The following is a 13299-nucleotide window of genomic DNA, read 5'->3' as shown; positions in this document are numbered from 1 at the left end:
CAAACGAACATAATATTATAGCAAGAGAATTATTTCGTGATCTTTTAGTGTAAACTAAAACTCAGCATAGCATTCAGTGTGGTTCAGTATTAGAACATTGCATAGAATCTTTTCAAACGCGCTAAGAATAACGAAACGCTCTACGCCTGTTCACTCAAATATGTAATTTGACATAGTGGGGTTAGAATGAGCCAAGAATGAGCTTATGCTCGTTTGTTTTAAATGCAATGGATAGATAACTCCATAGCACAGATTTCAACCAAACTCGAGCCAACCAACCCACGATACTCATACGATACTGCGATTTTTAGTAGCGACGAAGAATGCTGGGCCACCCAAAATCCCTTCTCTTAATAAAACTTCTTTTACGCTGTCGGTTTTATGTATAGGGATTAGGAACATCTAACACCCAACACCATCTATATCGTTATTATTATTGTGTTGTTTTTGATAAGTAACTAAACAGAAATTAATTCACTGACATTTTTTATATTCGTAAGAAATTCATTACGGCATAATATGTACTATAACATAAGCATTTGGTATATAAGTCATCCTAAGATGTGATGGATCACAAAAATGAACTAATGCACCCAATTTTACTGTGTCCTAACCCCCAACACACATTATGATATTACAAAATGTGTCTTGACTCTGACATGCGTTTAGAATTCCGGACTAATTTTGAAAACCACACGTGATCACATCACAAATTATGACTTTATACGTATTCACATCCCCATGGATGAATGGACGTGGGTAAAAGAAAAGTGAAAATTTAAGTGCATGCGAAAAATTTGTTTTGCCTTGGTTCCGTAACTATTTAATTAATTACACGATTGGATTACCACGTAATATCCTTAATCTGCACATCATTTTATAGATAATTTAATGGAGATGAATACTGTAACTGGTAAAAATTGATTCAAGAAAATTAAACCCGAAAGAAATGTAGAAATAGAAAAAATAAGTTTCCCTTCAATCAACACTTTTTTTCGGTTGAAATGTAAATCGATAGTTTGTGTAAACCTTAATTAATTTAATGGCATTATTTTTTATTAGCTGTAGATCTACTATGCGGAGATTGTTATTGAAAATGATGATATTATTTAGCGTCGTTTAACACCGACGCATTCGCGTGCGGCAGCGAAACAACGAAAAATCTGTCAGTAGTGTGGCAGGATTTCGCATATGAATATGTCTCACTCAAGCACATAGATAGATGAAAAAGGACGCAAGTCCTTGTCAGTATTGTTTCACAAGGAACTGCGAAATGGCCATTACACAGACGCATTGCGAAAAAGTTGCGAAAACATTGCTGTGTACTAACGTTCCGCAGATATTTCACTACGCAGTAGTTTCGCAGAGATTCGCTGCCGCACGCGAATGCGTAGGTGTACTAACGGCGTTAATAGTTATCAACGAAAAACTAAAATCTTAAAAGACCGACGAGCTATGAGCATTGAGTCGTGCACTTTTGGATTCTCCAAACTTTTTGTATATTATAATATATATATTTAGAAAGTCCCGTGTAGTATGGGGCAGATTGTGGGGCAGGGGCAGATGCATCATTCGTACACCTGGGCCCGTAGACAAAGTAACAATTAAAAAACGATAACGAAGTTAGAAAAGGAAAAATGTATGGGATTGACATTAGATAGACCACGTGATCTAACGCGGCGTATGTCAATCCCATACATTTTTGCCCTTTCTAACTTCGTTATCGTTTTTTAATTGTTACTTTGTCTAAGGCCCCAGTTTCACTGATCGATTTTCTATAAGGAGCAGTCGGTTAACAGCCTGCGAGACCGATACAATTTTTTTCTTCGTATCCATCGGGAATCGAACCCGGGAGGCGATCCATAGTTATAAGTTAAGATTATTATCATAATAACAGTGAGGAGGAATTACTTAGGTGGAAAATAAAAAAATGCTTTTCTCAATGGTATTCTTTAATAATATAATTTAGTATTAACATAATAACAATATACCTAGTAATCACAAGAAATAAGACAATAAAGCGATCCTTGTTCATGAAATTGTGATGAAAATTTTGCCATCTGATTTCTTTCATTAATTACAACAAGACGTCCGTTTAAATTATTTCCAGTAAATTTAGTAATTACATACTTATAAGATTGTATATCTAGTTGTATTTAATGACCGAAACCAACTGAATTTTGGAGTGAAACTTCTTTAGGCGCGTTGAGAGTAAAATATCAAGGTCGCGTCATGGCAATACCGTTGTAATCTATACAGTATACTAATATTATAAAGCTGAAGAGTTTGTTTGTTTGTTTGAACGCGCAAATCTCGGGAACTACTGGTCCGATTTGAAAATTCTTTCGGTGTTAGATAGCCCATTTATCGAGGAAGGTTATCCATACTAATATTATAAATGCGAAAGTAACTCTGTCTGTCTGTCTGTTACTCAATCACGCCTTAACTACTGAACCAATTTGCATGAAATTTGGTATAGAGATATTTTGATACCCGAGAAAGGACATAGGATAGGTTTTATCCCGGAAATCCCACGGGAACGGGAACTATGCGGGTTTTTCTTTCTTCTGCGCGGGCGATGCCGCGGGTGGAAAGCTAGTAGGCTATATATCATCACGCTGCGACCAACAGGAGTGGAGCCACGGGGGTGAAACCGCGCGGAGCAGCTAGTAACTAATAAAATAATGAGTTAGGCATCGATTTTCGTATCATATATTATTATTATATTTTTTAATCTTGCCAAAGAAGTTTCATTTCCGACAAATGTGATCGGCACACTTATTTTTTCATCATTAGTAAAACAGTAATTTAAATACATATCTAGGTAGTAGGCACACATTTCAATGGTTTCTAACCATTTTAACAATAAAAAATATACAATGTATATTATAGACTATTTCATATTTGTATGACTATTAGACTGCGATCAATTAAAAAAATAAATATTTAGGCAGTATACATTAAAAAAGTATAATCTACATAAAATTACAAAATTTTTTTTTAGTAAATATTTTATAAGACACAAAAATACGAATTTCACATTTACTGACACTTTCTTTAAGGTTTATGGATGATCAGTTGTACTTTTTCTCTTTTAGGCGCGGGACATATACAAGCGGCGCGCTGCCGGCGTGCATCGGGTGCGCTATTGGCATTTTGTATGAAATAATTTTGGAAAGGCGCAACCTTGGCGCAACCTTGGCACAACCGTGGCGTGCCGCCTCGTCGCCTTTCCAAAATTCTTTCATACAAAATGTATAAGAAGGACGTGGTGCAAAACAGATTCAAGAGGTGCGCTTATGGCACGCGCCCGCGCCCGCGCCGCTTGTGTTTGACCCGCGCCTTACTTTCATACATAAACAACTGAATCAATGAGGCGGTCAAAACAATCAAATTTATATACTAATCATAAGAAAATAGGTGCCACCGGTAATTCAACTTTGGCCAAACTGGACTTTATCACAAATTGTTTTTGTATGAGCATGACTTTTTTTTTGTTAATTGTACATTCTTAAGAAATTAGGCAATTTTGGATCTGAACTCTAACAAAACAGCTTGAAGAAAAAGCAAGCAGCAAGAAAATTGGTGGCCTATTTTTCTTTCCAAAAGTATTGTAATCCTACTAATATTATAATTTATGCGAAAGTTTGTATACGTTTGTTTGTTTCTCCTTCACTCAAAAACTGCTGAACAATTTTTCATGAAATTTGGCACACATAGAGGGTTAATAGGATTAACACATAGGTTTTTATCCCAAAAAGCCAACTAAAACGGGAACAATGCGGGTTTTCCTTTGACTATGCGGGCGACAAGCTACATAGTATAAATTACTAGCTATCCGCCCGCGGCTTTGCCCGCCTTTTCAAAGAAAAACCCGCATAGTTCCCGTTCCCGTGGGATTTCCGGGATAAAACCTATCCAAGTTAGCCTCGATATATGTGCTTAATTTCATTGTAATCGATTCAGTAAAATTTGCGTGAAAGAGTAACAAACATACACACACGTCCATCCTCACAAACTTTCACATTTATAATATTAGTAGGAATGTATAGTTGGAATATTCTAAATCTAATAAACAATCCCACTAATAAAACACTGTAACTTCACATTTTCCTCCGTCTGTAAGCACAAAATCACTAATTTCTTATGCACAATGCTACATATCGTCCTATTGTGCGATATTTGGTCCGCACTAAGAAACATTGAGAACTTCTTAGCGTCCACTCTACAGTAGCACACTCTAGTCATGTCTTCGTTCGTTTGAGTTTCAGTTTCTGAATCTGAATGGTCAATGGGACCTGAAAAGAAAAATGTATTTATTACTAGCGGTCCGCCCCGGCTTCGCCCGTGGTACATGTTTACGTTTTCTCTACATAAGAACCATCCTCGTACTTCAAGGAATATAATAAAAAAAGAATTATCGAAATCGGTTCAGCCGTTCTCGAGTTATGCGCTTACCAACACATTTTGCGATTCATTTTTATATAAAAGATTGTTATTGAAATAGAGAGCGTTTTATTTGCCACCATGTTAAAAAAATACAAATCTTAATATACACATAGAATAGAGAAAATAGCATTAGTGGCAAAAGGGACTCCCCATCAAAAAGCAGCAACCGTTAATTAAAATGTATTGCTGCACTGATTTTCAGAGATATTGATCACTACATTGTATAAAACAACCACCGTGGCCGTCTATATGTCGATATGCTTAGACATTTTTAAAAATAACTACGTTAAAAAAACCGACTTCAAAAAACGGAAAAGTAAAAAATAAAAAAGATTTGATATTATTAATTACTACATATTATTTAGTTGTGCTATTTACTAAATAGGTTACTAAATAGGTTAAATTACTAAATAGGTTTGTCGGGTCGCCATCGGGATTGCCATCGAGTGAATGAGTGAGTGAGTGAGCATGAGTGAGGGTAAGTGAGTTAGCGTGAGTGTGTATGAGTGAGCGTAAGTTAGCGTGAGTGTGTGTGAGTGAGCGTGAGTTAGCGTGAGTGAGCGCGAGTTAGCGTGAGTGAGCGCGAGTTAGAGTGAGTGAGGGTGAGTGAGGGTGAGTTAGCGTGAGTGTGTGTGAGTGAGCGTGAGTTAGCGTGAGTGAGCGCGAGTTAGCGTGAGTGAGCGCGAGTTAGAGTGAGTGAGGGTGAGTGAGGGTGAGTGTGTGTGAGTGAGCGTGAGTTAGCGTGAGTTAGCTTGAGTGAGCGTGAGTGAGCGTGGGTTAGCTTGAGTGAGCGTGAGTGAGCGTGAGTTAGCGTGAGTGAGCGTGAGTCAGCGTGAGTTAGCGTGAGTGAGCGTGAGTTAGCGTGGTTAGCGTGAGTTAGCGTGGTTAGCGTGAGTGGCTGGTTGGCTGGTTGGTTGGTTGGATGGTTACTTAAGTTACTTTAGTTAGTTACTTAGAGCAGAGCAGCGGGTGAAACCGCGGAGCACAGCTAGTATTTTTACAAAAGAACTTTACTACAAACCACACCTTCAAAAGCATCCACTCTCAAACCCTTAAACCTCGTGGACACTTTAGCCATGCCTGTTTTGATTTGCAACGTCAGCCTGCCTTCCGCTGAGGCTCGTAATACTACCTCTGCGGACATTGCCTTCATTCTATCTATTGTGGTGCGAAGTTGTTTTAGTGTTGGCAGTTCTATTGATATCTGAAATAAATAAATAAATATTATAGGACATTATTACACAAATCGACCTAGTCCCACAGTAAGCTCAATTAAGGCTTGTGTTGTGGGTACTAGGCGACGATAAATATAATATTTAATAAATACATATATAGATAATAACACCCAGACCCAAGAACAAATAATTGAGTTCATCATTTGCCCTGACCGGGGATCGAACCCGGGACCGTCGGCTCAGTAGGCAGTTACTTTACCACTGCGCCAACCGCGTCGTCGTGAAATAGTAAAGCGGTATAAACTTAAAATTGTTTAAATAAATCCTACTAATATTATAAATGCAAAAGTTTGTGAGGATGTGTGTGTGTGTGTGTTTGTTACTTTTTCACGCAAATGCTACTGAACCGATTACACATTCTATCTATTGTGCTGCGGAGTTGTTATAGTGTTGGCAGTTCTATTGATATCTGAAATAGTAAAGGTATAAACTTAAAATTGTTTAAATAAATCCTACTAATATTATAAATGCGAAAGTTTGTGAGGATGGAGGAGGTGTGTATGTGTGTGTGTTTGTTACTTTTTCACGCAAATACTACTGAACCGATTACAATGAAATTTAGCACACATATAGAGGGACACTTGGATTAACACATAGGTTTTATCCCGGAAATCCCACGGGAACGGGAACTATGCGGGTTTTCCTTTGAAAGCGCGGCCGAAGCCGCGGGCGGAAATCTAGTATAAGTAATAATGCATAGTTTCATAATGTAAAAATTATGTTAATAATGTATAAATCTTCTTGGTAATTATATAGGTCATATTAAATATTTAAATAAATGGATATAGACTTGTTTTTAATTTTTCTTTAAAATAAAGGTGTATTTTAATAATTGTTGTTTCATTTTGTCACTACATAGTACAAAATATCCCTATATCCCTATGTATGCTTAAATCTTTAAAAATTATGCAACCGATTTTGAGTAGTAGCATGGACTAAACGGTAGTAGTTAGACTATTTCTCAAGGAAGGTTTTATTATAAAATAATTTATTTATTTGTTCTAGAGAAAGCGGGCGAAGTCGTGGCTGGAAAAAAGGCAATAGTTTTAATATTACAATTAAACATGAAAGGATGCGGGTTTGAGTCCCGCCTCGTGATCGATTTTTTTCAATTATTTATAAATTTATAGTTATAAAGCATTTGAATGCCATCAAACCAAAAATATCAAATTCTATCTTAATAGTAAATAATATCTTACATCTGGCTGAGGTATTCTAGGCTCTTGGAATTCACTCCATAGCTTCCTCGGAATAACTATAACTGGTATGTCATGAGTCACTTGTCTGGTTTCTTGTGATGTTGATGATGGCTGTAAAATGTATTAAATTATATGACTTTAATGTATGAATTTAAGCTAAAAAATATATAGAAAAAATACTTAAAAAGAAGGCAATAAAATGAATGCAAGATTTGAATACAATAAAAAATTGAGTTTTAATTATTAAATTTTCATTCATCTAACTTAATGATTTACCAAAATTAAAAGAATTGTGTTCATTTTATAACAAAACTTATAATATGCTAAAGTACCAACTTTTAAATTGTTTTATTGACATTGTAAAATGTATGAGTAGAAATGAAAATAATTTGGAAAATCCAAAAGTGCACGCCTCATAATTTTTTTTTAATAAATATTTATTAATTATTATTTTTGTTTATTTAATAACAATTAAACCACATCGAATCAGACCCTGAAAAATGAAAGGGTTCTATTCCTGAGCATACTCAAGCGTAAGAGAAAAAAAAAGACTCGATTAGTAAAGTATTTCGGTCGCTATCGTGTTAACAAGAAAAAGGATCCGCACATACAGACACACGGACGTCCAAGACAGAACTTTTTTAAACTGTTTTTTAACTAGTTTAAATAACAAAAATGACATCAAAAATATCATGAACGTTAAAAATAGTGTTTTTTCTTAATATGTGTGTGTATGTATTATCTTACAAGTGCAATGTATGATACATAAAGACATTTTAAGTTTGAAAAATCAGATGTTTTGCGCGAAGTGACAGTAGTACCCACCTCAACGCTTCGCTTATGAGGCGTGCAATTATATGGTTAAAATATTTTAAAAATTCATTTATTATTAAACAATGTGTTTTCAAAGTTGTGGTACATACTTTCTACGTACTATGCTGATTCAAATGTACTTTAATAAGAAGTGAATTAAATTAATGTTCAAGGTTTGAGGAAGGAACTTAAATCTGAGTTGAACAGTATCTTTTTCTACTTACCATTTCAATTTCCAATGTCAAACATGGACATTGCTTTTTAGTAAGTTTCATTTTCAAGCACTTTGCCGATTTCAGTGTTATCAACGATCTTGACAAATTAGCTGTAATACAAACAGTTATCTATTTATGTATAATAAACAGTAGTTTAGTAAAAGTAAGTAAATCTAATACAAACTAATAAGGTACAAATATTTTGCACAATAGGCGGCCTTAGTTCTATATTAAACTAGCTTTTAGCATCTCACACAATTTGCAAAGTCAATTGAAAAAAAATTTGTACATCTCAATTGAAATCTATAAAAGATTAATCTATTTGTTAATTCTTACCAAATCAACTTAATAAACATGAAATTACTTGTCTGTATAATTATTTCACCACAAGTGAGCCCTACGCAGTGTGACCTTAAAAGCTAAATTTAAAAGTAAACTATAATTTATATCCCAGGTTAACCGAAATCAGAAGCTAGCTATATAATAGCTTTATATACATATTACTAAGTGAGAAGAATAGGCCAATATTTCAATCTTATACCAAACAAAATACAATAATATCAATGAACAGATGAATCAACAGTGTTCAAGTACCTACATATTTAAATTCCAACTCCACATACCTGATACAATTCCTAAATAAATATCCTTGTATTCTTCATCTACACCAACTATTTGATACTCCGAGAAGAACATAGCTTGAGGAATCTCACACCATAGCATTGGAGGCGCAGGACCACTGTTATCCTCACTTACTATAAAATACATTTTATCCGAAGACAACCTTAATATACATTCTTTCGATAGTTTTGAAATGGTAGACACGATATCTGAAAGTATTGTTTACTATGAGAACTATATTACAACTTCAGTTACAGAGAAAGAAGTAACTCATTTATGTTTTAATAAAATACGGTACTTGTGAATTCCCTCATAGGGCCAGTATCGATCATGATAGCTCTAAACTTCATTTTAGAAATTAAGTTGCGGCTAGATTTCAAAGGCTGAGCTATTTAAAATGAAAATGCCTTTTTTCTTTAACTTTACAGTTCGCGGCTTTTCTATTCGTAAAATTTAAAAGTAAAAATGACAAATGACAATTGACATAATTAGACAGATGACCTTATGGTCTATGGTTCTAAAAAACGTACTACACGATGGAGCGGATTGCCATTTGGAGTTTGAGATGTCAAGAGTTTTTAAAACAGCTTTAAGATATTATTGCAATAGTAAAAGTTAAAGAACTTTGTATAATTATTTTTATTGTGTCACATTGCAAATCTATACTTAATATTATAAAGCTGAAGAGTAATTTGTTTTTTTGTTTGAACGCGCTAATCTCGGGAACTACTGGTCCGATTTGAAAAATTCTTTCAGTGTTAGATAGCTCATTTATCGAGGGAGGCTATAGGCTATAATATATCATCACGCTACGACTAACAGGAAAGTAGCCACGGGGGTGAAACCGCGCGGAGCAGCTAGTGTAGAAAATTATCTTACCAGGCGCGATCCCAGGGGAGGTGGGCACCCGTGGGCTCATAAGTTCAGAAATCCACGCGTTCTTTAAATGTAATAAAGGTGTTAAATTATTTTGATAATGTTATTAGCAAACATTAGGTTTGTAAATTAAGCTGTAGAAATAAATTAACATAATATGTAGGTAATACTAGGCTAGATTTTACTAATGCAATAGGGCGAGTCGCACCAAGGGCTCCGAACAAAAATAGAATAGTGTATAATTTCTTCAGTGTTAATTTTAACATCAGCATAATACATTATTAATTTACCATCTGATACCTTCAAAAGTTAATATGTACTGTAATGTTTTATATTATTTTTATTTTTCTTTAATAGAGTTAATAAAAAGTGGAATAGTGGATAAAAATACAATAAAACCTAATCTAAAATATACAGGTATAACTACTCAACATTATCCGCAGTTTGGATACGTGTAATGTGCAACAAATGCGAATAAGAAAAAAAAATAAATATGCACATAGCTATGGTAATCAAAATAAAAATATAGAATTGGATATAAAATAAAGATAGAGGGACGCAAAAGAACTGTAATTGTGTATCATGGGCATTATAAAGTTTATATATTATTTTACGATATGGCAATAACATGTCCATAGACAACACAACAGACTTCCTTCAAAGATGGCGGTTGATGAAACGAGAATAGTGATAAGTTTATTTACGGTATTATATTTCTATCCCTTTCTATCGTTGAGTGCACATACGGACTGATAGAGATAGACAATGTCCTGGTTTGATTGTAACGAATATTAACGTACAGTGGTTATTTTCTCGCAGTTTTATTTATTTTACTAATTTCTTGTGTAATTTTTAATATATTTCTATTTAATAACAAACAAATATCGGTTCCAATTTTATTGTACACAGCTATTTGTTTATATTTCTAAAAATAAGCTGAATATATGGAGAAAAATGCTAAATCAAGGTATGTGAATGAATTGTGCGATCGATAGTGTCGTCATCATATAACCACAAAAACAACTTTCAATAACATTTCCACGGATGGTTTTCACCTGCACAATTGAATATAATAGACTTTTATTCGAATAATTTCAAAATAATAGCACTTACGTTTCAATAAACGTTGGTTTTGACTATGTTTCTCAAAGTATTTCGCGTAACGACTTGTTCCTTCTTCAAATTTAATATTTTAACGGCCTATTATTTTGAAATGTTTTTAAATTGACATCTGTGCGTGTGGGTATTTAGAGATCAATTCGCAATTACCATTTTCAATCAACAATATAGAGACTTCCGACTTTTCTGAACCGTAAAGATAGAGATACGTAGATCATAAAATAGGTTCAATGCCATACGATTATGCAATTTCTACTGCGCCTAATACTTGGATACATCATAGTATTATGTAATTAGTTAAGTAGTTTTAGTTTTAAAACATCGTTTATAAATGAATAATTGCATTGCATTTGAGGTGATTGGGGTTATGATAAAAATGCATCACCGCTTTGATAAACACGAACGCACAAAATGTTAGGTTATATTTTGCGTTTATAACAGCTATGTCCACTCAAGATTCTTATCGGAATGCAATATGAAAATAACTATTATTTTTTTCTAGAATAATTACTATAATGTAGTGGGTTGGCATGCATGATGTAACACAAACAATCAATTAATATCATTAATGATCTTACGTCATACGAAGTTGTTAACAGTGCTCTATGTATAGAATGTTCATAATGCAACAATAGTATTTAACTATTAGACCTAACTTCAAGACCTTAAAGACAAATTATTTTGAGGAAACAATACCTACCTAAATGAAAACATTACTGCATTTCTAAGCCAATAATTAATTATGACCTGCAGTGCGTCATGGAGAGCCAAAAAAATTTTTCCTGTGGTACTACCTATAATAGGTACCTACATAATAAGCCTTTACGCACCTTACTGTGCTGTCTATGAATAATTAATTAATTAGAAATTATCCATTTTCGCTATATTTTTAAAACAATTTATGTGTCTGTTTACCATGTTTACCTGTTCGTGACGCAGGTTTCGTATAAATTATAGAGCTACTAAGTACCTAGAGCGGTATATTTATGTATCCTTAATGCTCGAATCCGATTCGTAATCGATCGATCGAAATTATATATTTTTTTTTCAATTTCTGATTTTGTGGTTATGGCCACAAATCGTAGTTTTTGCAGTGAAATTCAATCATCAAGCGAATATTAATTGTAATTTACTACAAATACTATCCTTTTGAGGATTGTAAATAAAATGATTCAGAATATCAGAAATACGAGAAAATAAAATTTGAAAATATTTTTGTTACAGTATGGAAGAAGAAAAAGGTACCAAATCATATCTACAGTTTCAAATTGAGCGGCTACAAGTATTGAAGGCGAAGCTCAGCACAGATATAGAAGAACAATATGTTGTTAAAGCTGAACCGTAAGTAGTTTTTTTATGCAATTTTAATGTTGAAAAGCTGGATTTTCAGGGAAATTTATTTTTTGGAGTGAAATTTAGCTCTTTGATGCGATTATCATGAAACCTTGTAAGTAGGGATGTAACGATACCGATACAGATACCGATATATCGGCCGATATATCGGCAAGCCGATATATCGGTATCGCCGATAATAAATCAACCGATACCGATATTTTTTTAATAAATTATTTCTTTTCTTTTATGTTTTTGCATTGTATTTATTCATATTGTTTTATTTCTGTTTCTGTAATAGTGTTAAGGAAGAGCGGAACCTCCTGACACAAGCATTTTATTTGCTTACTAGGAGTGTTCCAATCACAAATTTGTTTATGTAAAGGAAAGAAATAAATAATTTTGAATTTTTTTAATTTTTAACGTGATAACGTTTTTAAAATCGTTTTAGTCGGGTGACATGTTCATAAACTTGTGTCACACCAAAACCTCACGAGCGCGATCGCAGGTATAACGAGAGAGAGACGGACCGATCTCCCGTTTCATCTCGAGCGCTGCCACTGCATTATGTTATCACGTAAACATCTCGATCGTAAACCTACTTTACAAACATCCAATTTTTTTGATATCAAATAATTCAAAAATCCGCGCCCAATGAACGATGCGGGAGGCCGCCCGCGCGTGCGCACTTAGTTTTCTGAAAAAACTCTACCAATACTGCCGTCCTTTAACTAAAAGCCGTTAACCCTCAAATGGTCAATTTTCAGTTTTAAATGTAGGGTGATAGAGTTCAGAATTCTCTATCTTTCTGTCTAAGAATCATTTCTCTAGCATTAATAGTTATAAATATATGAAAATATTGTAAGCCGTTAAGTAACACAATTTTCAGCGATTCCATAACTTGAAAGCGTCTAACCAACACTACTTCGCTAAATTTCCTTAAAAGTACCTTAACCGCCAGATTTAATAATTATTTTTTAGCTTTTTACTTGACTAAAAGTACGTTATCAGATTATACTTGACTATAGGGACGCAAAAGGACTATAACTGCTTTATGATATGCTTTCATATAACGATTCCAATGGAAATCCTTACCTTATTTGCAGTTACTCGCCCTTAACGCTTTTTTAGTTAAGTAATTTTATTTAGGAAAAATTCTAATAACACTTTTTTGCTTAGCTACAAAGTAGCTAACCCTCATTTTTAAGCTAAAAGGCAGTTATCCGATTCTGGTGATGCATCAGTTTTGGGGATGAGAGTGATGATGAAATAATGTCGCTCCCAAGCAGAGTACCGATTGTTTTTGATTTTCTTTTACAAGATGTATTGTTTCTGATCAGGTTTACTAAGTTTTAAACAATCTAGCAGCTAAATTACGGAAAATATAACAAGTCAAAGTTACGAAAATTTGGTAGGTAATGGTTACGACAGTGCGAACTT

The 13299-nt window shown here is 34.0% G+C and overlaps 2 protein-coding genes across 6 annotated transcripts in view; one reads left to right on the top strand and one right to left on the bottom strand.

The window, feature by feature from the left end:
• Positions 1–1949: 1949 nt before the first annotated feature.
• Hus1-like (Hus1-like checkpoint clamp component) lies at positions 1950–9469 on the bottom strand. 3 transcript variants are annotated; one of them, XM_089709417.1, is made up of 6 exons: positions 9412–9469; positions 8535–8741; positions 7921–8021; positions 6884–6994; positions 5476–5653; positions 1950–4298 (listed from the first exon to the last, which is right to left on the bottom strand). In XM_089709417.1, the coding sequence occupies exons 1-6, from the start codon at positions 9449–9451 to the stop codon at positions 4069–4071; spliced, it is 867 nt and encodes a 288-aa protein (XP_089565543.1). In that variant the 5' UTR covers positions 9452–9469; the 3' UTR covers positions 1950–4068. The 3 variants fall into 3 exon arrangements, with proteins under 3 accessions (XP_089565543.1, XP_089565542.1, XP_089565544.1); XM_089709416.1 differs by lacking the exon at positions 9412–9469 and adding an exon at positions 8831–9005; XM_089709418.1 differs by lacking the exon at positions 9412–9469 and adding an exon at positions 8831–9003 and having other exon boundaries at positions 8535–8757.
• A 657-nt stretch (positions 9470–10126) lies between these two features.
• Positions 10127–13299, top strand: part of Myb (proto-oncogene like protein Myb) — a 48166-nt gene continuing 44993 nt past the window's right edge. The window contains exons 1-2 of one of the 3 annotated variants that reach the window (XM_089709493.1): positions 10127–10375; positions 11752–11868. In XM_089709493.1, the coding sequence (XP_089565619.1) occupies positions 10353–10375; positions 11752–11868 (140 nt within the window). In that variant the 5' untranslated portion in view covers positions 10127–10352. The remainder of the gene's footprint in view (positions 10376–11751; positions 11869–13299) is intronic. The other 2 variants (XM_089709491.1, XM_089709496.1) reach the window with 2 other exon arrangements.

The sequence above is a fragment of the Colias philodice genome, chromosome 22 (genome assembly GCF_061535455.1).
Source record: "Colias philodice isolate Cphi_HAF_F1 chromosome 22, ilColPhil1 Martin Lab GWU primary, whole genome shotgun sequence".
Lineage (NCBI taxonomy): Eukaryota > Metazoa > Arthropoda > Insecta > Lepidoptera > Pieridae > Colias > Colias philodice.
The sequence above is the reverse complement of the archived record's forward strand: the minus strand, read 5'-3'. Positions and strand labels throughout refer to the sequence as shown.